Below are 26,925 nucleotides of genomic sequence, written 5' to 3'. Positions count from 1 at the left end.
TGCTTCCCTCCCATCCCTTCCATTTCACGTCTCCTTTTCTCATGTACCTACCTGTCTTATTACTGTCCTGCTGCTGAAAAGAGATACCACGCTCAAGACAGCTTACAAAGGGAAGTGCTTCTTTGTGGGCAGCGTAGGCCTTGCTTCCAGTTTTCCAGGGTCAGTCTACGATCATGGGAGCATGGTGGCAGGCAGACAGGCAGGCACAGTGCTGAGAGCCTTACATCCTTATATGCAGGCAGCAAGAGTGAGGCACTGAGCGTGGCATGAGTTTTTCAAAGCTCAGTGCCCACCCCCAGGGATACACCTTCTCCCAGATAGTTCTGCTACTTGGGGACCAAGCATTCAGACACATGAGTCTGTGGGGACCATTCTCACTACCTTCTGCAGATTGTTTTTCAAAACATTTCTGAACTGTATCGTGAGAGAATCACTTTGCTGTACTGGACAGATGCTTGTGACTGTTTAAAACTGGTATGTGTGGCTGGAGGGATGGTGTGGTGACAAGACTATTCGCTGTTCTTGTCCCACATGGTCTTGCTTGCAGTTATGGTGCTGGAACTTCAGCTCTCAGTCATCCACAGCCTAAGGCACACGGTATACAGATATATACACAAAACATGGTGTAGGTGTGGTATATAGAGGACTTTTATTCCTAGAAGTTTTCTTGGTGATTTGTTTCTGTTCTGCTAAGAGTCACATCAGGGTTCTTGTGCATGCTAAATAATCTACCATTGAGCTATGTGCCCTCAACCATGTTCAGATAGTTATTAATTGATTAACAAGTATAAATCATGGTAATTTGAAGGATAGTCTGCCATTTAAAAAATGGAAAAGTTCCTTTACTTGATCTACATTTTGAATAAGTATAATTAAGTTTTGACTCATAAAACTTGAGCAAGGGTAGACATACACCTAGCATATGGTGTGGGCCTAGGAGTGCTCACAGCAATAAGGAAAATATTAAGTAAATAGAAGCAGCCTGACCTTAGGTGCCTGATTTTGTCTTTTTCATTGGTGCTGTACCATACCCAGGGCCTATTTAGTTAGCGAGGAACCTTGCTTGGGTCTTGCTGAGTTCCTATGGCACATTACTTCCTGTGTAGTTTTTCTCTAGTGCAGTGATCTTTAAACCTTTTATTTCCAAAACCTAATAGTAAAGGGAGTAAGTGTGGGAGTCCTTGAACTAATTCTAGCACTTTACTTTTCCTCTGCGGACAGCTCTGTGAATTAGAGGAATTAGAGGCCGGTGTGGGGCCAGCTATAGCGGAACCCTGTCTGGGAAAGGGGCGTGGGGTATGATGAGTGTTATAACTGGGTATGCTGGTGCACATCTTAATCCTAGCACATAGGAGACGGTCGCAAGGAGTTTGTTGTAAGTTCGATGCCAGCCTAGTTGCAAAGCCAGACAAGACTTTGGTAGAACAAACAACAACAAAGAAAATTGCATATTTATTAATGGTGAGAAACTCTAGTTTTAGGTATTTTGTGTAGATCTTGAAACAAGTTATTTTGGTCCAAAGATAATACTGATGATTATATTACATATTCTTAAATAAATTAGAAAACTGATTAATTAAATAAAAGCAAATTTTCATTTCTTAATTGAGACTTGTCAAAGTGCACTGACTTGGAGGGGTGTGTGTGTGTGAGTGTGTGTGTGTATGTGTGTTATGTATGTGATATATATATAGGGGACAGACTAGGGACAGTTTAGAAGGAGAATTCTAGGTATTTTCTTCAATAGTGACAAATGCTTAAAATTATGAATCAAACTTGGCAGGTAGTGTATATGTGTTCCCTTCATAAAGTGTCTTTGCTCAGAGAGTACAGACATGTTTCTAGGATTTTAAATAACATCTTAGTCTTTTTATATTAAAAATCTATGTGTTGGTTTGCTGACATATATCATTACTAAGCAAAATAATACAAGAACTATGAATTTATTTTGGGGAAAGAAGCTCATTGTACGTTGTAAGAGCGTAGTGGCGAGTGTGGTAAATGGGACAGCCTATCTAAAGAAAGTAGAATGTGGTTTTAAAAAAAAGGGGCAAGGCTCGACAAGCAGGGAGCTAGGAAATGAATGGCAGATTATTGCTTTAGACATACTTATTACAAATTCTTCCCTCCCTCCTTCCTTCCCCTCTCGTTGAGTTGTAGCTCAGGCTAGCTGCAGGCCACAGGCTTCTACTGTAGCCTCTTGAGCACTGGAATTGCAGGTGGGAACTCCTACACTTGGCTCAAAAATGTCTTAAACAGCAGAAGTCATTTCCTTACTTAATCCCACTTCAGCCTTTGTTTTACTTATTGTTTCTGGGAACTGTGAAGTTTAACTATTGGGGAGAAGAGAGCACATTTTAAGTTGCGGTACACTAGAGTCAGGTCCTGCCAGTAACTGCTGAGTAGGACAGTCTTGAGAGCCGATATCCAGGTTATGGATTGCCATGAAGTTGTCTGTCCTAATGCTTTCTCGCTTAGTCTTTGACAACTGTAGTGTGTGCTGTGATGCTGCCTCCTGATTCCCATCGTCTCTTTCTGCGTTGGTCAGGGGCGATGCTTATTAATCTTTCAAAGAGTACTCTGGTACTTTCCTGGATTTTTCTTTTTAAACTTTTTCCCTCTTAATTTTCATTGTTCAAGCGTTGCCTCTTTCTCCTCTCCTCTCCTCTCCTCTCCTCTCCTCTCCCCTCCTCCCCCTCCCTTCCCTTCCCTTCCCCTCCCCTCCCCTCCCCTCCCCTCCCCTCCCCTCTCCTCTCCTCATCTCTTCCCTTCCTTCCTTTCTCTCTTTTTCTTCTTTGTTTTAGATTGGCTAATTGGTTTCTACTTTCTTATCCTTGGCAGATAAGAATTTGGCAGTCTAACTCTAAATTCACTGAACCATGGATTTCATTATGGTAGTTCTGTGTTTATTATTAACTCATTGAGTAGCAAATCCTTTCTGCTTGCTAATAATTCTGCTCAGTCCAGCCATAGTTCTTCCAGTTTTTATTCGCCTATACTTTTTTGTTTGTTTTGGTACTGGGTTGTTTTGGTACTGGGACTCCATCTCAGGGCCTTGTGTATGTGAGGCAAGAGCTCTATCAATTAGCTAACTCCCCAGCTTTGTCTTGCAGTATACATTTTATCTGATTTCTATATGTGTGTGGTTGTATGTAAATATGTCATAGGTATACATCTCCATGTTGAACTAATTTTAAGGAATCATAAGGGCACAATACTTAGTGAAACTTGCTTCCACTATTGAAGTAATATTTAACTTTTGTTCTCACTATTTTAATGATTGTGAGAATTTGTTATATTGCAATAAAGATGTTATATAGCAGCTATGGGCTGTTTTAAGGAAGTATTTAAAATAAAAATTAAGAACTATTATCTTCAGAATACTAAGATCTCTCGCTCTCATTTCCGCCTTTACATTAGGAAAAGAGCATTGGTTGCTATTGGCACTCACGATTTGGACACTTTATCAGGCCCATTTACTTACACTGCGAAACGTCCTTCAGATATCAAATTCAAACCTCTGAATAAGACCAAGGAGTATACAGCTTGTGAATTAATGAACATATACAAGGTAAGGAAGTCTTCTGGGTTATATATTTGCATGTGATTTTGAGTGTGTAAGTGTGTGTGTGTGTGTGTGTGTGTGTGAGAGAGAGAGAGAGAGAGAGAGAGAAAGAGAGAGAGAGAGAGAGTGTGTGTGTGTGTGTGTGTGTGAGAGAGAGAGAGAGAGAGAGAGAGAGAGAGAAAGAGAGAGAGAGAGAGAGAGAGTGTGTGTGTGTGTGTGTGTGTGTGTGTAGGCTTGGCTTCAGTGTAGAGATTAGAGGATTATCAGAAGTTGGCTCTCCTTTCAGAATGGATTCTGAGATCAAGCCCAGGTTGCCTGGCTTGTAGGAGGAAAGTACCTTTGCCTGCTAAGCCTATCTCACTGGCTTGGTATTCTTTTTATTTTTCTTTTTAACAAAAAATAAAATAAGCATTTATGTGTTCCCTTCTCAATTTACAGTTAAACATTCAAAGTTTCTAACAATGGTTTTGAGGGAGTTACTATATTTACCTTACAAATACGGTTATCATTATCATTATCATTTGAATAAATCTTAAGGTGCCTTTAGGTGTAAGCCTTGAACTCAAGGAGATCCACCCACTCTGCTTCCTGAATGCTGAGACTAAAGGAATAAACCTGAGATGCTATTAGTGTGATACAAAAATTGAGAGCTATAAGTAATTTATACTTTTAAATTTTCATAGTTGTGTTGAATTAACATTCATGCATGTATAATTAGAAACTTAAGGGCTAGAAAGATGGCTCAGTGGTTAAGAGCACAGACTGTTTTTCCAGAGGACCCTGGTTCCTAGGACCCACGTAGCAGCTTACAACTGTCTGTAACTCCAGTTCCATGGGATCTGACAGCCGCACACAGACATACCTGCAAACAAAGCACTAATACACATAAAAAACTAAAAGGAACCATCAAAAAGTTAAATTTTTTTTTAGCTATTTTGTGTATATGAGGAATACCATTGCAAAATATCTATCCCTGTTATTAGCATCTTAGAGCCTCAACAATGAGAAGGGGCTCAGCCATCATTTAACATTGGAAATAACAAATAGAAATAGTATTATTGGTCCTGACTTAACTGTCTTTCTGAATTTTGTGATGGCTGAATATTGTTTGCAATGACTTAGCAGTGCCAGTGAAAAATCTATTTTCACTTTTGGAAAGTGACCAGTTTCTTACCTCACCCTGGAAGGAGAGACTGAATGCAGACATTAAGATGCCCATTTATGCTGGTAAAGTTTATAATTTTATAGCTTCCCATCATTTAGAACATTTTTGGTGTTTTATGACTTTTTTTCTTTTAAATATCAGATTAATGCCAGCTGGTTATAGTAGAAATAACTAATTTTGTTTGTCTTAATTTCTTTAGACTGACAACCACCTTAAACATTATTTACATATCATAGAAAGTAAGCCCCTGTATCCAGTTATCTATGACAGCAATGGTGTGGTCCTCTCGATGCCTCCGATTATAAATGGTAAGTTACTTTATGAAGAGCAAAGATCTTTGCAGTTTCTCCTTAATGCTTTTGTAGAACTCTCAATAGGGTGAGTTAGTTGTTGACTTTAGATCTGAATCTCAGGTGTTTTGTAAGTTTTATTATTTAAATTTATTTTTATGTGAATGAATGTTTTGGCTGCACGTGTGTTTGTGTACCTGTGTGCCTGGTTCCTTTGGAGGCAAGAATAGAACGTTGAATTCTCTGGGACAGGAGCTACAGATGGTTATGAACCATGATGTAATGTTGGAAACTGAACCCAGAACCTTTGCAAGAGCAACAAGCACTCTAAGCCACTGAGCCATCTCTCCAGCTCCATAGACTTTATTTTAATAGTTCTTTTTACATATTTCTCAAAATCTTTAGTTTAACTGTTGATTTTATGTAATAATCTGTATTTTATATAAGCTGAGCATTTAATCCATAATTGTAGAGATATTTATGCATCTGTAAGTATATTCTGATACCACTCTGGTTCTTTTTCAGGATGGGTTGGTGTTTAGATACTCTAGTGTCTTGTGGATGTACATACTTGGGCTCATGTGGTCACATGGAGGTGTGAGGACAGCCTTGAGAGCTGTTCTTTCCTTTTAGCATGTGGCTTCTGTGGGTCAGACTCACTGGCCCTTGGGGAGGGGGATTGAGAAGTCTTCTTTTTCTTTGTTTTTATTTAGATGTTTTGGTATTAACAACAACTCTCTTTGTTGAACTCAAACTCTAATTTGTAGTTTTGTAAACTGAACTGTTATTTACATTTTTTACTCTTAATTCTTTTAATTCCTTCATGGAGAAAGCGTTTATGAAACAGTTTAAATGTATTTTCTCAGTTTTAGGATGTCCAAGCCATAGATATGCATCTTTGGGGTGATCAGAAGGAGGTTTAGCTGACATAAGATGAGAAAGAACTCTTGAGATAACAAATGCCTGCAGTTTGAAGGGTCAAGAATGCTGACCTCCAACTTAACTAGATGCAAACTGACCTTAACCTATTCCTTCATAGTTTGTGGTGACTGGGTAGTTTAACCTTTCTAAACCTTAGTTATCTTTTTGTTGTTGCTTGTTTTATATTTCAAGACAGGGTTTCTCCATGAAGCTGTGGATGTCCTAGACCTTGTGTCTAGACTAGGCCTATCCTGAACTCACAGAATTCCACCTGCTTCTCCTTCCCTAGTACTGGCATTGTTTGCATATCCAAAGATAGTGAGGATTATCTGCATTTTCCAACTTGCAGTGCAGCTTAAAAGTCTCCTGTCATTGGTCTGATGGCCTGGCCTCATGGAGGGAGGGTAAGGGCTCTTGACTCCACACCTGCTGAGCTGTGCTTGGTCACTGGAACCTGTGTGGTGGAAAGAGAAAATTGATTCCTACAAGTTTTTCTCTGACCTTCACACATGCACACTAAATAATTGGAAAAAAAAAATGTTACATACCCTATAGCTAGGCATAGTTGGTTTATGTCTATAGTCCCAGTACTGGGGAGGCTGAGGCAGGAGGATCACTGTGTCCTGAGCTATGTAGTGAATTCTAGATTGACCTGGGCTAATAATACCCTATCTATAAAAATCAAAGGAAAACAATTATGTATCTCCTTACTTCTAAGATATGTAGATTATTTTCTAAGTTTAAAATGTAATTTTTTAAAAAATTGTGGTTTGTATTATGTCATATTTCTTAAATTTTTGTTATTGTTTACAGGGAATCATTCAAAAATAACAGTAAATACTAGAAACATATTTATCGAATGCACAGGGACTGACTTCACTAAGGTAAATAAAATCTTTGTTCACTCTATTATTTTATTTTTTTCTTTTATTGGATATTTTTATTTACATTTCAAATGTTATCCCCTTTCCCAGTTTCCCCTCCAGAAACCCCCTGTTCCGTCCCCCCTCCCCCTGCTTCTATGAGGGTGTTCCCCCACCCATCCACACACTCCCTCCTGCTCACTCTTTTATAATGTCAGACAAAATATAGTTTGCTTGTAGACCAAGATTGATTTTAAAGTATAAGATGTTATAATAGGTGGGAGCCCCAGAGACTGAACCACCAGTCAAAGAGTGAGCATGAACTGGACCTAGTGCCCCCCTCCCCTCTCCACACTTCTGCTCATGTGTAGCAGATGAGTAGCTTGATCTTCATGCAGATCCCCCAACACTTGGAGCAGGGGCTGTCCCACTTTTAGTTACTACAGTGTTGGATTTGAGTGCTAGGAAAGCTTGTTCTATGATACATAATGTGTTTACACATGGTAAGTATGTTCTATAATACATGATGTGTTTACACATGGGTAAGTATGTTCTATGACATATGATGTGTTTGCACATGGTAGGTAAAGCTGAGAGAGGGGCCAGATAGGCAGATTAAGAGAGAACCTATAACAATGTGAGGTTGGATGTGGAAACAAGACCTACAGAGACTTCCACCTACAGCTGCCACAGTGGAAACTGTTCTAGCCATGGGTTTATATCTCTTATCTGTATATTTGCCTTTAGAGATATTGTCAAAGTGATAGAGATTTTACTATGTTTTTTAATATTTAAGTCCATATTTATTTTATGTCTATGAGTGTTTTGCCTGCATGTATGTGTGTATATATATGTGTGTGTGTGTATATATATACACACACATACATACATACATACCCAGTAGATGTAGAGGCCAGAAAATGGCTCCAGATTTCCTGGAACTAAAGTTGTCTTAAATAGTTGTAAGTTGTCATGTGAGTGCTGAGAACTGAATTTGGGTGCTCTGTAAGAGTAGCAAATACTCTAAACCACTGAGCCATCTCTTCAGCCCCTTGTAAGGATTGGTTTTACCTTAAGAACTTATCTGCCGCTTTATACTTAGGAATGTTCCATGTGTTTTATGTTTGTGCCTTCATTCTTATAGCTACCAAGGATAGAAAGTTTTTGCTTGTCTACGTAACCCATGAGAGGACAGATGGAGAGGGAATAAACTAGGTCATCCAAAGTTGTATCGTTAGTGAGTGGTTGAGCCAGATTCCAATAGTCTGGCTCCAGAGACTTATGAAATTGATAACATTTACTCTAGTAACTAGTCTTTTGTCTCTCTTGAAACCTCATAATCCAGAGTTGCAGTGGGGGAACTAAACGATTTGTCTCAGTCATGGATTGTAACTCTCAGAGAGCTGCATAAATAGAGAACACCTGAAGATAAGAATGAGCCTGCTCCTACGTTTTTATTCTATTTCCTTTCTTAGAATGTGTATGTAAGGGTTCATTATTAGATGTTTGAAGACCAAGTTATAGCAAATAGTCATTATGTCAGAATTGAATGAGAATATACTTATAAATTACCATAATATTTGTATTTTTCCTTTTGCAGGCAAAAATTGTGCTTGACATTATTGTCACCATGTTCAGTGAATACTGTGAAAATCAGTTTACGTAAGTTCACTCGGCACCATCACTTGCCTGTGCTCGGAAGCCAAGGGTCTAAGGCCTCCCTTGTACTGATTTTAGCAGTGTATGTAGTGCACGAATAAACATGCAGGCAAAACATTCACACACAATAAACAAGTCTTTAAAAGTCCTTATGGGGCATATGTGTTTAACTTGGACAGAAGCTTCAGGGCATACAACTAAGTTCTGTCAGTACATGGGCTCCTGTAGCTAGAACACACCTGGGGAGATAAACAGTATGCAGAGTGGAAAGTGTTCAGTCTTTGGGCAGTATTCTAGTGTTGGGAAGGCCAGTCTGGCAAGGCCTCATGGAGGCAGTGAATTTAAGTAGTATTTAAGGACTAGGTTTGAGAATATAAAGATGGAGGAATAGCTAAACAGAGGTACAGGCGTATGAAAAAGCTGTACGTCCGTACTATGTATTAGCATCAGTTTATTCTAGACTCAGTTATAATTCATAAATATATAATATTAAAAATGACCCAAGTTATGTAGGCTGTACCAGATTTCTTGTATTTTTATAATTTGCATTTCAGGGATTTACATGTTAACTTACGTGTTTTAACATAATATCCTGGTAAAGCTTAGGATGTACGTCAGCATTGCTAAAGAATTCATGTAGGATGCATGCTTTGCACAGTGGGAGTAGGCTTTCTAACTGGTCACTGCCTAAAGGGACATGGGAGGGAGCTTTGGGCCCTGGAATGGTAGAATAATATTGTATAGTGTATATAGAAAGATTGGTCAAAACAGGGATTCTAGGATGTACGAGACGGAGTGAGCTGAGGCTGGAGTTATCAAACAGAATGGTTACTGATCATACGCATTTTAAGAATTTATATAGCTCATTTACTTTCATAAACGTTTTATTTCTGACTTTTTTTCTTTCTCTTAGAGTTGAAGCAGCTGAAGTAGTTTCTCCTAATGGAAAATCAAGTAACTTTCCAGTAAGTTCTAAGAAGATGTACTGGTAGTGATTGTGGTTGTTGAGTGTTTGCTTCTCTCTGCTGATTAACTCATCTGTCCCTTGCAGCACACACTGCACCATGTCTCACAGATTCAGTCCTCAGTAACCTTTTGAGGGTAGGTGGTGTGCTGCCTTTCTGTGGGGAGATCTTGAGGCCTGGAAGTGTTTAATAGATTGTCTATTGATAAGGCTGCAGATTTAAGTGCAGGAGCCTGACTGTACCTGTCTCAAAGTGTATTACATAGCACCATAATTCTGTGACCTGGTTGTTATTACCTAGTTAACCGAGCTGCGTATGGTATCATCCCTTTTGTGATTTCCCAGTTCAGCAAATCTCTGTCAGGATATCCACATTTGAATCCATAATTGCTGAAGGCCATCACTGTAGTAATGCTGAGTGTGTTCAGGCTGGTTGAGAAGGAAGCACAGTTAATGTTAAATATGGGGTCTTGGTTAAAAACATCCAAACTAGTATTATTCTTAATTTACTTTTGGTTGTTTTTCTGACAGGTTGTTGTTTTGTAACTGAGGCTGGCCTGAAATTCACTGTGTAGCTAGAGCTAGTTTTTGAGTTTATGATCCTCCTGCCTCTCCTCCCCAAGAACTAAGTATGTCACCACATTGACATTAAGGTGTAGATGACAGTACCAAATCATGTAGCTGTGATTCTGATCTGTTCCACATAGTTTATAGAAGTTGATTGTCTTCTCCTGTGTGGGCATTAGAAATGGAACTTAAGTCATTAGACTTGGTGGGAAGTGTCTTTCTCTACTTCTTTCCAGATAAGAAAATAGTTTTAAAAGTATAGTATAGTTTGTTAAGATAAAAATGTTACCCCTCCTAGAAGCATTAGTGTTTAGCATGGTATTCTTTAAAAAGTTTTTGCTATTAGTAGTGTGGTGAAGTCTGGTGTTCCTCTGGAGGCCAGAGGACAACTTTGTGGAGTCATTCTTTCCATCTACCTTATGTGGATTCTGGAGGATAGAACTTGAGTTGCCAGACTTGTGGTGCAAGCACCTCTGTCCACTGAGCCGCATCACTGCCCCAGCCTCCTAGTCTAGATTATTATGGAGAAAGTGAGTATGTAACCATATAGCTGAAATTATAGTGTCAGCTTTTGTGTATGAGTTTAGATATTTTGTAGTTTATCTTTGGGCTTTTATAATGTTGTAGATAGAACCCAGGATACCACAAATGGGAGGCAAGGACTATACTACAGAACCACCCTTTTACTTGATTTGCATTTTAATAGTGATTGTTACTTTCAATGGACAAAAAGAAAAAGGAAGGAAAGAAAGAAGAAAGAAAGAAGCCCAGCTTTCACAGGGACATGGCCTCATGGGTGTCAGGGTGAGGCTTGGGAAGCAGCAACTGCAGCAGTGTTGCTGAGATGAGGAACCAAAAAGGGCTGAAGTGTCTGTAAAGGTGATGTTTCAGGACTGCCTGCACTAAGGGAGCAAGTCCAGTGCTTTCCTAGCAGGCTGTCAGCCCCATGGCTGGGTTTGAGGGAAGCTATGAGGTGGAGAAATAGGTACCATCTTGGGTAACTCTGCAGTGTTGCATCCCACGCCTTGTATGTGGACAAAGGAAGAATTTGTGGTTGCTTTTTATTTTGTTTTTCAGAGACCAAAAATGAATGTAGCCTAGACTGGTATCAAACTCATGAGCCTCCTGCTTCACCCTCAGTGCTGTGACCCAGGTGTGCACAACTTTATGAGTTTTTTAAATGTCTGATTTGAAGAAAGTTTTTTAAAAAATATTTTTAGTATTTTATGTGTATAGATTTTCTTCCTGCATGTTTTAAGTGTGCACCATGTACATGCAGTGCCTACAGAGGCCAGAAGAGGACATGAGTTCTCCTGGAGCTGGAGTCATCAGACTTGCCCCAAGCTCCTTTACCCACTGAGCCATCTGGCTGATCCAAGCATTAAAAAATAATTAGGGGGCTGGAGAGATGGCTCAGAGGTTAAGAACACTGTGGCTGCTCTTCCAGAGGTCCTGAGTTCAATTCCCACAACCACATGATGGTTCATAACCATCTGTAATGAGACCTGATGTCCTCTTCTAGTGTGTTTGAAGACAGAGACAGTGTACTCATATACATAATATAAATAAATCTTTAAAAAAAGGATATAGACTATTCATATATGACTCAGATGTAACAAATTGATTATCATGTTTAAAGACCTCAGGTTTATTTCAGTGTGTGGCTCTAAGACCAGTCTCTTGGCTGGGTAATAAAGCTGCAACACCTGATTAAATGAGAATAACTATAAAGTAGCATCTGATGGGGGATAATTAATTGTCAAACTTTCTCTCTCTCTCAGGAACTGCCTTACAGAAAGGAGATGGTGAGAGCTGATTTAATTAATAAGAAAGTTGGAATCAGGTATGCTCTGAAACTTATGGTGGGAGGGAAGATAATTGAAGCATAAAGTATACAGTGAGTTGTTTTTTGTGTGTGTTAGGATATTTGATACCTAGCAGAACTCAGAAAGAAAGGTTCCAATTTCAGGGGAAAACCTATCTTAAAACAGAGTATAAGCATGTTTTACACACTCCAGTGAAGCTTATGTTCTGGGCATTGTTTTGTAGAGAAACTCCATCAAATCTCGCCAAGCTCCTGACCAGGATGTGTCTGAAGTCAGAAGTCATAGGTGACGGCAATCAGATTGAGGTTGAAATTCCTCCGACCAGAGCTGATGTCATCCATGCATGTGACATTGTGGAGGATGCAGCTATTGCTTATGGCTATAACAACATTCAGATGACTCTGCCGAAAACATACACCATAGCTAATCAAGTAAGACTGCACCCTTGAATAAACACCCCTATTGTTAGTAACTGATTATTGAATGCCAGGAAGGCTCTGAGACAAACAGGACCTGGGAATTAAACATTTGGATGTGCTTTCCTGTGCACGGCATTTGTTGTGGGAAGGATGCAGAGCAGATGCCCAGATGATTAGGGGAAGTTGAGAGCTTGTGCTGACTAGCTAGCTCTGAGGAAGGACCGGTTTCCAGTGTGCAGCTCTGGTTGAATCTTAACTGTAAGATTCATTTTTTCCCTCGGGTCTGAAGGCAGATGCCATGTGGGAGAGGTGGAGTGGGAGGCTGTTGGATGGTGTAGAGGTGATGTTAGCAGTGTGCTGGCTAGAGGGGAGTCTTTCCTTGTGATGATACACTCCACATAATCTACTTAAGAAAGCACAGTGGTGAGATGTCACGGTTTGTTGCTCTTCCCTCAGTTTCCTCTGAACAAGCTCACAGAGCTCCTCAGACTTGACATGGCTGCCGCTGGCTTCACCGAGGCACTGACTTTTGCTCTGGTACGTCTTCATCTCACTTCTGTCTAGCTGAGTGTTTCCTTGGAATTCCTAAATTGTGTATTGTACGATTCCTTACAACATCTATAGAGTCTAGATTGCGGAAACTTACGGATTCTAAAGAGAAACTTTGTTACTTGACATCATGCCGTTTCCAGTAAAGAAAAAGTAGGAGTGTTTTCTTTTTTTGTTTGTTTGTTTTTTTGTTTTTTGGGTTTTTTTTTGTAATCATAGAAGGCCATGAAGGCTTAGAAAAAAAGTCCCAGTGAGATGGCCACTTGCTTTATATTTGATGTAAATACAGAAGGTGTACAATGAATTTCATAAAAAGATTTGTTAGGTTGGAATATTTGGTCTTAATTTGGTTGTGGCTGTATCCACTAGATACCGCCCTGGTTAAGGTCTTGGGAACTGTTCCACATTAGACTTATTTCTTTGTCTTTGAACATGTTCACAAACATTTGCTTTGAGTTGAAAAGCTGACATAAAAGGCCCAAATCAGGAAATGAATGTTATTACAGAATCGAAGGAACTCCCCTCCCCCCCTCAGGCTGACCACTGAAGGAAGTGTATGTGCAGTTTGTGGGGTTCCCTGGCAGAGGGTGTCTGTGTTGCCCAGACTGCATTCTTGGATAGCCCAGTCAGCTGGATTAACAACCTGTGGTCCCCAGCTCCAGCCCTGAAGTTCTTAACCTTTAGCTACAGGACTTTTTAGTAGGCACTGCACCCAGGAGGAAGCTTGAAGACAAGACGTACTGCGCACAGCAGAGTCCTGATGAGAACCAAAGCTTTGGGTGGCTACTGCTTGACCCTGGTTTCCTCTTGTCTCCACATGCAGACGTTTTATTTTCAGTGTGAGCAGTCACCATTTTCTATACGTTGAAATATACAACTTAGCATTAGAAATGCATTTGTTTTTTAAAGTATATGTGAAAGTAGGAATCAACGCATCCTTATCCTGAAGGATTTCAACATTATAAACACAAAGTAAACAATCACGTTCTTCTTTACTTGTGAGTCCGGTTTTCTTCCCCAAACTAACTGCACTTACAACCTTGGCTTGTACTTTTCACTGCCCCGCTGGTGTTTTTGATTTTGTAATCAAGTCTCATGTATATTGCAGGATACATACGCTGCCTCCTGCTGGAGGCTGCTGTGCAGGGAGGGTTCACGCTGCACTGACAGCTGTGTGCACATGGAGTCAGTTCTCAGAGTGTTCCTGTCCTCCACAGCAGTTAGAATAACTTCTCTTAGTCCCTCCATCCCTCATGCAGCCACAGGTATGGACCAAGATTCCAGCCCAGACCTGTTAGGAGCCAGAGCTTGTGACTGAATTGGAGTACTAGAGTTAACACTGAACAGTGTGCTCAGCTGTTGAGTTACACGTTTATGGTCATTGTCTGGGAGGGAAGGAGTGAGGAGCTCGAGTGGGTAGAGTTCACATCAAGTTTCCTATTCAAAGTTTTAACAGGGACAGAAGAGGGCTCGGAGGTTTAGAGCGCTGGCTGCTCTGGCAGAGGACCCAGGTTCATGTTCCAGCACCCATAGAGTGGCTAAAAGTGTCTTAACGCCAGTCTCAGGGCATCCTTTGACCTGGCCTCTGTAGGAATCCGTGTACTCATGCAGACAAAACATCTATATGCATAAAATAAATAAATCATCAAAATTTAAACATACATAAAGTTGTGTGTTTTATAAACAGATCTTAACATGGCTGGTTTGTATTACCATATCCAGTTTGCATAGGAGTAGCAATCAGTCTTCAGAAGCTCCACTTGACCTTTTAACAAGCAGTTGACTTTTTCTTTTTTTAAAGATTTATTTATTTATTATATACGAGTACGCTGTAGCTTTCTTCAGACACACCAGAAGAGGGCATTAGGTCTCATTATAGATGGTTGGGAGCCGCCATGTGGTTGCTGGGATTTGAATTCAGGACCTCTGGAAGAACAGTCAGTGCCCTTAACCACTGGGCCATCTCTCCAACCCTAATTGACTCAATTTTAATGTCTACTTTAACCTTAAGAGTAACACTTATGATGAGTATGGGTTTTATATGTGTTACATTTTTAACATTATAGTAGATACATAAATGCTGATATTTAAGAATATTTTTCTTCCTGGGCTTGAGGTACTACCACTTTAGGAGCACTTAATGAAAAGTGTTTCTGATTGTGAAGCACAGGGTCATTCAGATACACGGGAGAGCCTTTTTTTCCCCCTCACACAGACAGAAGTAGCTGTGGGGTAAACACATTTTAAAATTAACTGATCACAGTGTTCAGTCTTGTAGCAAAACTCCCCTCTGTTCTGCAGAAAGTGGCATTTCAATGTGGTGCAGGCTTTCCCTCCAGCACAGCGGCTGTGTGGGGCTCTGTTCTGATAGAGTTTAATACCTTTTCAAGAAAGCATGGCAAAGTTGGGTACGGAGGTGATACCAGCACACATGTGATACGACACTTGGGAGTCTGCGGTAAGATGGCAAGTTCCCTGCCAGCCTGGCCCACAGTGAGCTAAGGCAGGGGTTGCTAGGGCAGGCATTAGCACGCAGTGAAGACAAAATTCTCCTCAGGCGAGCTGGCTGTTTACCTTCTTTCAACTCCTGGTATAGTTCCTGGCAGACCACAGCCACCATCACTCTTTAGTGCTGTGAAGGCCTACTTCTTGAGGATGCCCTTTAGAACAGTTTAGTGGGTAATATTGTCCTAAAGTTAGAAAGGACTCCAGTAACCTGATGGCACCAACTTCCATCACTTGATTATTTTCTGCTCTAACATGTGCCTACTGTTCTAGATTCTGCAGGTGGGTAAGAACTGAGTAGTTTATTTGTTCCTAGGAGGTATATGGGTTATGTTCAGGGAAGTTAAACAGCAGCATTTCAAAGAACACTGAGCAGAGGTCAGCCGTGTGAACTCTAGTTGCACAGTTCTGCCCCATATCAACGCAGACTTAACCCGAGATTGCACTTGTAACCAGGAAGCTCTGGAGAAACCTAGAAGGGACTCTCTTACTGGACCCCCCAGAGATTCTTTTATGGAGGAGGTATAAGAGCAGTCTCTTAAGTAGATCCTTGGGTTTGTTGTGTGTGGGCTGCCACAGTGCCTCTTAGCTAAAGGTGGACAAAAGTAGAATGCTCAGAAAACAGGGAGAAATTAGGGGTTTAGATAGGAAGGTAAGTGGGAACCTAGTACAGGAAGGACCTGGCTGTGGGTTAGACCTCCATCTCTACAGGAAACATTAAGTAGGTCCCTGTTGTGGCTACAACTCCTCATAGAGAGCTATTTATAGTTAGTTGTATCTTCTGTGAGCCTAAACTAGGTGAATTACAAGTGATGAATTATTGTTAAACGTATTAGATCAAATTCTTAGGTTATTATTAACGTACTGAATTCTAGAGAGCAAACCGAGTGAGAGCATGAAATACTTGTAACTTTGAGTTAGGCATTGCCCTGTACTAATCTATTTTACATGTTTTTAGTGTTCCCAGGAAGATATTGCTGATAAACTTGGCTTGGATATCTCTGCAACAAAGGCAGTCCACATAAGCAATCCCAAAACCGCCGAGTTCCAGGTAAGAATTTTAAGTAGATAAGAACTGGGAAAAGTCACTTGTGGTAAATAACCTAGGGAAGCTCTCTACAGTTATTATACCTCAGGGTGAATCCTTAGAACATTTTAATGAACTTTTTCTAGATAATTTGGAGTTGGTCCCCCTGCCTTTCTGTCTCTCTTTCTCTGTGTATGTATTAGTATTGAACCCAGAGCCTTGTGCTTGGAAAGCAAATGTACTATTAATTATTAACCAGTCAGTGCAGTTAGTGTGTTTAAAATACATGCATTTATTATTATTACTGTTTCTGTCTTTGAGATGGTATCTTACACCGTAGCCCAGGCTGACCTGGGACTCATTGCATAGCCCAGGCTGGACGTCCAAGTGCTCACAGTCAGCCTGTTCTTAGTTGTTGATCTTGCTGGCTCAGCCACCCTTACCTGTGTTTTTCACGTCATAATTGATATTTACTTAAAAGTCTCTGCTTCCTCTTTCCCACTCATTTATAGTAGATGGATTAAATGACTCTGTGTCTCTGTAGCCACCCTGCCATTTCTGACTGCTGTGTCTTTCATTGTCCTCTTGAGCTGGCTGGCACGGTGTTACAGAGTTTAGGAAGACTTACCTGCAATAGCAGTCGTGTTAAATGATTCCGAGTGGACTAGGATCTTAGCTGTAGATGTGCATTCAAGTTATAACAGCTTTGCTGACAGCTGGCTCTGACTGTCTTCCTGTGTATGTGAACTCTGGCTTGCTTTCTTGCATATGCAGTCTGTATGTTTGAAAAATCTTAGAACCAAGGGAACTGGGTTTAAGAAATTTGACCCTAGTGTGATCTGTGATAGTTTCCATGGACCTTGGTTCTCATGTGTGTAAAAAGTAGATGCTGGGTTAGTTTTTGGAAAACCTAAAGGCCCTGGAAATGTTTACACTTAAAAATTCTGAGTTTTATCTACAGAACTACTACTGAAGCAACTGAGATATATTAATATTTACTCACAGCACATTTTCATCGAATAGTGGATTTTTGCTTGTTTATACTAAATCTATCCCTGACCCCAGTTTCATTTATCAAGTGTGACACAAATTTTGTATTCCTCGAGATTTCTGTAACTGTTATGGTCCTCCAAGTTTGTGTCCTGCCTGCTTTGTATAAACATTGTGTAAACAGGGAAAGCAGATCAGAAGTGCCTCAGTGGTGCTGTCCTGAGGCTTAGCACACTCGAGTTCTTTAGTGTGGGCAGCTTCTGCATTACCCCTGCACTACGTCACCGTTCTGCCAGTACTAGTGCATTGTTAATTGTACTTGCTTGTTAATTAAATGGAAGGTGGCTTATAATGTGGGCACAGGCATGTTCTTTTCTTATGTAATTCTTACCTTTGTGTTCTTCTCTGACAGTAGATGTGTCGTAGAATGGGCAGAAGAAGAAAAATATTTAGGAAAAATATGTAAATTTTGATTGCAATTACTATAAACAAGATTATGGAGTATTCTTGTTCCCAGGTTAACAGTAATTTTAAGTAAGTCTTCAAATGGTTGTCACTGTGTAAGTCTTCCCAACTGTTTTTTCTTTTTAGTTGGGATTCCCTTGAGGTTATACATTAGAGTTGACTGGTTGCTTAAGCGTGGTCTATAGGTTATTAGGGTTTCTACTGCTGTAATAACCTAATAATAGATTCATCATCCACTTTGAACCGCATAATCTTTCTTGCACACCTCCTTCCTTTCACCCCTTTGTTCTGCAGGCTTCCCACATTTAGGATTTTCTGACTATATCTCATCAACTAGTAAGAACTGGAAGTCTGACCAGATTCAGGTTTTAGATTTTTAGTTGCTGATAGATTTGAACTAAGAAATTAAGGGTTATGTGTATAAAAAACATTGGTAAGTTTGTATACTAACCACTACACTAAGGAGAATGACAAACTTACAAAAGATTTCAGAGCTTTTTAGTTTTGCTTTGGATCTTCAGTGGAGAAAATGCTCCCATCAGATCATGGATTGGCCTGTGGGAAAGCCTGTGTGCTTTCCCTTGATGATGAGGAGGGCCTGGTTCACTGTGGGTGGTGCTGCTCCTGGGCTCTAGGTACTATAAAAGGCATGAGCTAGCCATGGGGAACAAGCTCGTAACAGCACTCACCTTTGGCTTCTGCTTCAGTTACTGCATCTAGGTTCCTGATCTGCCTGAACTAGTTTTGACTTCCATCAACAATGGGCTGTTAGCTGGAATAGTAAAATGAAATAAACCTTTTCCTTCCCAAGTTGCTTTGCTCATGGTGCTTATCACAGCAATAGAAACCCTAAGTCACTTAATTAGCTCAGGTGGGCTTTAAGCTGTTAAGAAGACTCTTCTTCCAGGGGTTGAGATTACAGACATGCAGCAGTACATCTAGTTAGAGATACGTGAGCTTGCAAGACGGCTCAGTGGATATTTACCAGCAAGGCTCATAACCTGAATTTGAACCCACATGGTTGATAGGCCAAACAGTAAATACTTTCTTTAAAAGTTGAAAATGTCTAGCTTATGGGGTTAAAAACCCAAGACCCCCCCCCCCCAAAAAAAAAACCAATATAACAAGTTTGCTAAGATATCACATCACTAGAGCATCTTGGAATACATCCTTTATAGGAAAGGGGGGACTGGAGTTCAGGAACTAACAAGCAGATTAAACCACTAAATACAAGGAAAACACTTTGCTTCTTTGAGATGTTCTTGCTGACCCAGTACTTTATCTCCCAGACTGATGATGAGCATGTGGCAGTCTTCCCCTTGCCTTAGCATCCCAAGTGCCAGGATTCTATGTGCACCCCCATGGTGGGCTAGAGACAGGGTTTTTCTAGGCAGCTCAGACTGGCATTAAGTAATGTTGCTCAAGCTAGCCTTGAACTCAGAATTCTCACTGTCAGGATTAGAAAACTATATCTGTCTATCTATTTATCTGTCTGTCTATATCTATCTCTCTATTTATCTATCTGTCTATATCTATCTATCTATCTATCTGTCTACTATCTGTCTGTCTGTCTATCTATCTATCTCTCTATCTGTTTATCTATCTATCTTACATTTACTCTCAATGGGTGAGAAAGAGAAAGCAGAGAATAGTAAGTAAAAGGGGTTGAGCCAGCTAGCTCAAAGCATGTAAGAAGCACGTATAGGCTGAATGTGAGCATTTGGGAGTCCATCCTCGGCTACTTCAATTACTTTGTGAAAGGAGACAGATTATAAAAATTTGCATATGTGCAGCCTTGAAAACCCAGTTTAGTTTTTTAAATTATAACGAGATAGCCAATCTTTAGATAGGAATAATGATTATATTTACTTCCCCCTGTATAAATTATATTTATCGGTGCCTATTTTGCTAATTTGGAATGGAGAATATTTTCAGTTGAGTAAACTAGACTTGAGAATTTAAAACTAAAAAAGGCATCACCCTTTCCAAAAGTTTTCCTTGAAGCCAGGAAGCTGGCTTGCTTTGCCTTCTTTACTCCTGAGTTTGCCTGTTCTTGAGTCAGTGTGAATTCCTATCTTTGCCTGTAGGTGGCGCGCACTACCCTTCTTCCTGGCCTTCTGAAGACCATTGCAGCAAACCGGAAGATGCCCCTTCCTCTCAAACTGTTTGAAATCTCCGACATTGTACTAAAAGATTCTAGCAAAGGTAAGAGAGAGATACCTCTGGTTTGCATACTTAAACATTTTTTTATTGTGTGAATAATATTTATTATTCAGCTCTGTTTAGAGATGTTAGCATACTTACTCCTGTACACAGCCAGGTTTCTTTCCTCCGTGTTGCTACTACCCTCCTCAGAGTATTTTAGTGTAAATCCAAGTTACTACATCACTATCAAAGCATTTGAGTTGGTAATTCTAAAACTATCATAGCTCTGTTGTTTGTTACTAAATAAAACTGTCGTCATACTTCTTATCAAATATCCTATGTGTCTCAGGCCCCCTCCCGTTGTTTCTTAAATTTCTTTTAATGATTAACTTATTTGAATCTGCATCCTACTAGAGCCTAGGCTTTGCTGGCTGTGTCTCTTGATTCCTGGAATGGAAAGCACATTTTCATCAAGAATTTAGTAATTATGAGGAGCCCTCCTTATACATCACCTTAAAAAGCTCCAGAGAAGCAGGAAATAGAATTCAGTGGTAGTTTGTGACATGAGCATGCATGGGTCCCTGAGCTCACCTCAGTACTAGCCTTGAGAAACGGGGGGGGGGGGGGGGGGGGAGAATGGAAGGTCCCTAGAGCATTCTGAAACGGTTCTTTTCTGCACTCTGGGACATTTGTGGGATGGTATACGGTCAGGCTTTGATTGCCCTGCGCTATTGTAACAGTGACTGTGAATGTGTTGTGTAATTTTCCCCTTTGAAGTACGTAAGTTCAAAGTACTGAGCTTAGTATAGCAGGGTTTTTTGGTCTGACACTTGTAACGCATGATTATTCAGTAAATATAAATTTAGGAATTTTGGAAGCCTGGGTTTCCTGGAAGTCTGTCTTTCTAATGCAAGCTGGAGTTCAATTGTTCGTCTAGACCTGTAAGTGCTGTGGTCCCTCATTGAGCAGTGCCTCAAATGACCACATGGCTGGCAGCCGTCCTTTGACTTCATACATAGTGGTTCTAACTCCAGGCTGTAGTCTGTGGAATTTATTTGAAGTGACAAATCTATACTAAAAACTAGAAAACATTTTTTAGTATCAGCCATAAAGAGTTTTGACGATTTGCTTAGTTTTTCTATTGGTGTAGATACTTAGAGTATAGGGTGGCATTGACCTGTTAACTCTGACTGTTTCCTTCCACATTTATTCTCTGAGCTTCATTTTGTCTTGATCCCTCTATGGTGTGCTCGTGATTATAAGAACAGGATTAAGGAGACTACACTGCTTTCTGAAAAGGTTTGTAATGTGGCTTCAGCCACGGGTCATAGTAACTGAAGGGCTCCTTGATGGCCCTGCAGGGCGGGTGTGCTCACAGGCTGTAGGGTGAGAGTGAGGGGCAGCCCTGGTACCACATTTGCTGTAGAGCTTGTCTACCGTCACAGAGTAGTGCATTGTTGTTTCAGCCCTAGGTGCACGCTGACTGAGCTGGGTTTTATTGTTTGTTTTAGCTCAGACATTTGCATCTCTGTTGTGCTTTTTCTCATCGGGGAGAACTCTGAACCTCTGCTGTGCCTGTCCCAGTTGAAGCTATCTATTGATTGCTCTGTGGTTTCTCCATTGGCTTGTTCTTTTTCTTTAATATTTTCTATCGTATCAATAGCATGTGAAAAATGAAGGGAACTTAAATTACTCACTGAGTCTGCGATCTTAAAAATGTTTCCTTTTTGTTGGGATGGAGTATGTTTTCTGTTTAGGTGGGCCTGGATCTTATTTCATAACAAAAACTTTTCTGATGCGGTATTCTAAGTAAGTGCATGTGGATCCCTCCTGGTCATCTGGCCTACAGGAAAGGTCTACAGCATCCGTAGGAAGGGAGTAGTGAGTCTGGGTTCTGCAGCCTGCATCCACAGACATGGGTTTTAGTTATGCTTTCTGTGGTGCACAGTTTATTTGAACTCTGTGGCTGTTTTCTCATCTGTACAATGGGATAATGACAGCACTTCCTTCATTAACTGTGGAAAGGATCCAGTAAAACTGCATTTGGAAAGTTTTAGCCACATAGTAAGTGATGACTGCTTGTTAGGGTGCTGGCAGTCCCGGGGCTAGATTCCACTGGCTTGGTCATGTCCATTTTTCTGCTGTAATGCTTAAAAGCCCAGGGTGGCCAAAAGTGTGGCTGTGCTGTGCCGAGACAATGGGATTTGAGTTTTTATCCTGACCTTTAAGGGACTTGGTGCTACTGAATTTTCTTCCTGTTTGTTTGTTTGTTTATTTTTCCCTTAAGAGAAACCCAAATCATACTAATGTAAGACTTTACTTTTACAAACAAATCACCACCCTGCACTGGAAGATCCCATTGTCACTGTCTTAGTGTGGAGTGAGAGCCTGGGCAGAGTGTGGTAGGTACAGTCACAGTGAAAAGTGACTTGGAGAGCCAGGCTGACATTAACCCTACAGGCTTGATAGTGAAAGCCTGTTTCTTTTCCTCGGGGCAGCCGCATGCTTTTGGTCTTTATACTAAGGCTCACCAGGATTGAAAGATGACGTGGATCTGGGTAATACCAGCTCTGGAAGAAATGCTATGCTGCACTCTCCAAGGATACCAAAATTGGATGCAAAACCACCTGCCCTGGGAGTTCCTCAGCATTAATTCTATCAAAGTCTACAGGGTACAAACTATACTGGCATAGCAATAATAAATAAATTAATCAATACATCACAGAAAATTTTCTTTGAATAATTTGCCATTTTTAAGTGACAAATTAGAAGTCATCTCCCTCTTAGATGTGTTCCTAAATGAAACTTTTTGAGTAATAAAGTTGAAGCCACCAAAAATAAATGATAGAGGGATTTTCCAATTAATAATGAAATTCCCCAAATCTCCTTAGTGATTGTGGGGTTCAAAAGAGTAGAGATGTGTGGCCAGCACGGAACTAAGTGGTCTAGTTAACCATGCTGATAGAAAACTAGAAATGTTAGGATGTAAGAGAGTGCTTGGCACGTATGCATGAAGAGCCGAGTCCACATCCTCAGCACTCAAGTGACAAACCAAGCCTGGCAGCATGTGCCTGTCTCACCAGGACTAGGGAGGCAGACACTGGCAGGACTCTGGAGCTCACTGGCCACCCAGCGTATCCATCCACGTGGAGGGAATGTGCAGAGCTCCGACTGCCAGTGACTTGCTGTGTAGTGCTGAGAAACCCCAGCCCTAAGCCTCATGCGTGTCTGCTTGGCAGTGTAGCTTCCAAAGTGAACACAATGGAACCTGAATTTCCGTGCTTTCCTGTCTGACCCACGTTCTTCTGAAAGCAGGCAAAAGACAGTTCCCATTTTCCTGCTTGACCTGGTCAGACATTTGCTCTAACGTCCAGTCTTCTCACTGGCCATCATGATGAATGAGGCTGTCAGGCTGCCAGTTCTGAAACCAAGTCAGGCACACTTTTCAAGCATTAAGACTTCCACTGTAAATCAGGCACATTTGGCTTGTTTGAGGCTGAGCCAGCCACTGCATTTGTTGAGCCTTAAGATCCGAAGCTGCTGTAACACTTTTAAAAATTAGTCATGACTCAGGGGACTAAGCTGATTTATCCCTTTTGTTGGACAGAGTGGCATGTGTTTTTGGAACAAGAAACTGAGTCCAGACTCTCCCCTAGGGTAAGTTTCAGTTTTGTAGCAGGGCGGGTGGCAGTGGAGAACACGAAAGGCTGCTGTGAAAGTTACTGGCTGGTTTCAGATGCTAATAGCTTATTCATTTCAATGTCAGCAATGACCAAACTGTAAACAAAATATTTTTAAAAGCCAGAAAAACTGAAGGGATGGGCAAAAGACTGCTTGTCTGGCAAAGCTAGTTCATTTTGCACAATCCAGTCTTCCCACTTTTTAAACACAACTGAATCCTGCAGTCACAGTTCCTCCCTCAGTGCTTGTGGAAGCTGCCACTATGCCTAGAATCTCACTGAAATGCAAGAGAAAGTGGATCTCTGGGTCAAGGATAGGCAAGTCTAAAAGGAACAGGAACCTAAGGATGTGCACAAGCTTAGTTCTGTAAAAGGTTGCAGGGATTTATATCTTCAGGATCAGATCAGCAGGACCTGTTCATCCAGGGATCGGCCTGACATGCGTCTCAGTCACCTACACATGGTTTCAGCAGCAGCAATTCAGAAGATTTGGACTTGGTCATTGCTGTACTAAAGGAGTGAATTAGAGCTCTCACACAGGGCTCTAGACAGCCTCCCTTTCTTCTCCAAGCTTGACTATGAGCTTTTGACTCACTCAGACCTTCCTCCATCTTCCAGAGTAGCTCTTGCTTTGAACTCTATTCCCCCTACCTCCAGGTTACAGTTAAATTGTTCCCAAACTTTCACATTGTCCCAGACGTGTCTCTAAGTGAGAGGTTGGTCTGTTTCTTTTTACCTTTCCTAAGTGGATGTGGAAATAAAGAATTTATGTTTTAAGCCTTTAATTGCAAGATCCGTTTCATAGTTTTGTTTCTTCTTCCTCCCTTGAGCACAGAACACAACTGTTTGGTCTTTGCATGGGTTGTTTTCCCTCAGCATACTATTCGTACAAATGCACACACACAATGTTAGTGTTTATCTGCCGTGTGTTACGAAACATTAAACACAGGGGTATGCATAAAGCCTTGGGTTCTGTCTCCAACTTGACAAAAAATAGACATAAATGAGTGAAATAGGGTCAGGTCTTTGTAATTTTTGGTACATCTATGTGCCTGATGAAGGCTCAAGAAGAACACTTTATTGTAGGCTCGTGAATACCTATCTTCTGAAACACTGTCCATCAATTCTGGAGCCTCAAATAATAGACGATTATCCAGCATCCACATGTGGAATGTGGCTTTCTGGAGAGGGCTTATGTCATCAGTCTGGATTAATTTAATTTCACCATTTTATATTTTTGGCATGTAGAATTTTCAATTAATAATTCAAAAAACATGGGTGTAAGGAGACTGACGTTAACAATTTTTGAAGTAGCATCTTTCGCATATGAGATGGCATCTTAGCTGAGTAAATATATCATTTTTAATATAGAAAGTTATTTTAGTGTGCTTGGTCCCACAAAGTTAAGATCTGCTAACGTGAGTATAATGTGCCCTGTCATGCATCCAGTGCTGTATTTTTTTAATAGATAAAAATCCATTCCAGGTTTATGTTAACAAAATAAAAGCCAACCCTCAGGAATATAACTTTTCCCTGTATGTACTGAGAATTTAGAGGTTCCTTTCACATTTGCTTCTCGGCTCTCAGCTTCACTTAAAAAGAAAAGGGTGCGCTTTGCTGCTCCCATAGAAAAGCATTTTAGGAAAGCTGTTGCTTTCTTACGATTGGACACATATTTTTACTATTCTTAAGCTTTCATGAGTATGTATTGTTGATTTAAGAATTTTGTTCTTGTCAGTCATTCTACAGCTAGAATTAGTTCACTGCCTGTCCTTGCGTATATCTGCGACCATGTTACACTTCTGTGCGCAGCTGCAAAGAAAGCTGATAGTTTTATAGTTTACACTGATGTGGTTATACTGAACCTAGCCTATCTGAATGCATACTGTTGATCTCATTTTTAATAGTTACACAATGTTCTACCATATGGAAACAGCACAAATGGTAGATTGTTATGAGACTTCCTGAAGTATGTCTTTGAGTGAGTATCACTTTCACTGTACAAATACTTATTTTTAAAAATAACAATTTGTCAGTCCTTAGGTATATACATTGAAATATTTGATAATTTCGTAAATTATTTTCTAAAATTTTTAACTGATTTTTTTCTTTTTTTGTCTTGTTTTGGTTGGTTTTGAGACAGGTCTTGCTGTGTGACTTTGACTATCTTCAAAGTAACATCCTGCTTACAGGTTCACATGAGCCAACATACCCAGCATATAGTTATGTTTATACATATAAATATATGGTGCATATGGTACTGTATTGCATATATTAATTATTCCTATAAAATGGATTTTACAATGCCATTTTTTTTTCTTCCTGTTCTCCTCTTCTTCTTTCTTCTTCTTAAAACAAGTACATCTGGCTTGGTCAAAACTTGCTATGTAGACCAGACTGGCCTCCAGTCTGACTACCTTTGCCTGAGTGCTGAGATTAAAGGCACCGGCTGGCTATCGTGCCCTGTGTTTTATTCACACCCCCACTGCTTGTCTCTCCTTCACTTCCATCCATGTCTTTGCTTCATTATTTCCTCTGTGCTAATTTATAGTCCTATCAGGAATATATCAGGGTTCTTGGTTCCCTACATTAGCTGTAGTCATTTAGAGTATGCTAAAATTCTTTAGGAGACAGGGCTGCAGCATGAGTTAACAGTTTAGTGATGCTGCAGTGATGGAAAGGCAGACACGGATGCAGTGATGGAAAGGCAGACACGGATGCAGTGATGGAAAGGCAGACACGGATGCAGTGATGGAAAGGCAGACACGGATGCTGCAGTGATGTGCTTCATCACTGTTAATCTCCAGCTTGAGCACAGTATCAGTCCTTGATTATTTATTCTAGAAGCTTTTTGTTCTTCCCATACACTTTTGTTCTGACAGCATCTTTATTTAGACATCAGGGTACATGTGAGCATAAGGAAAGCTCTGTACCCTGGATGATATTATTACCAGGAACCACTAATCCCCCTCTAATCATTGGCGCAATAAGATCTACACTGCCTGAAGCCTATGGCAAAGCCTAGGATATAAATAAGAGTCACGTGCTCAGGACACCATGTGCCACTCCCTTTTCTTTTCCTTAAAAAAAAAAAGAAAAGAAAAGAAAAAAAAGTCATTTGTTGTATTCTTTGAGCTCACAGAACTGCATCTAGCCACTCCTCCTTTGGGTGGTTTAGATCAGCTCTCTCCAGGCAGTACTTTGAAGTCTGTGCAATACACGGATAATTTAGGCTGACATACTTGGCAGGCCCATTTAAGAAGCAGAATTGTTTGATGGCATGACACAAGAGGTCTGTTAACTGAGTTATAAAGAACCGAGGCAT

The 26,925-nt window shown here is 40.5% G+C and overlaps 1 protein-coding gene across 1 annotated transcript in view; it reads left to right on the top strand.

Moving 5' to 3' along the window:
* Positions 1-26,925, top strand: part of FARSB (phenylalanyl-tRNA synthetase subunit beta) — a 58,549-nt gene that overhangs the window by 11,372 nt on the left and 20,252 nt on the right. The window contains exons 6-15 of the mRNA XM_080933213.1: positions 3,421-3,571; positions 4,930-5,038; positions 6,755-6,825; positions 8,405-8,466; positions 9,377-9,428; positions 11,776-11,837; positions 12,044-12,251; positions 12,696-12,776; positions 16,252-16,344; positions 19,863-19,980. Of these exons, the coding sequence (XP_080789339.1) occupies positions 3,421-3,571; positions 4,930-5,038; positions 6,755-6,825; positions 8,405-8,466; positions 9,377-9,428; positions 11,776-11,837; positions 12,044-12,251; positions 12,696-12,776; positions 16,252-16,344; positions 19,863-19,980 (1,007 nt within the window). The remainder of the gene's footprint in view (positions 1-3,420; positions 3,572-4,929; positions 5,039-6,754; positions 6,826-8,404; positions 8,467-9,376; positions 9,429-11,775; positions 11,838-12,043; positions 12,252-12,695; positions 12,777-16,251; positions 16,345-19,862; positions 19,981-26,925) is intronic.

This window comes from Micromys minutus (assembly GCF_963924665.1).
Source record: "Micromys minutus genome assembly, chromosome: 19".
Lineage (NCBI taxonomy): Eukaryota > Metazoa > Chordata > Mammalia > Rodentia > Muridae > Micromys > Micromys minutus.
Note: the sequence above shows the minus strand (reverse complement) of the source record. Positions and strands in the feature narration are given on the sequence as shown.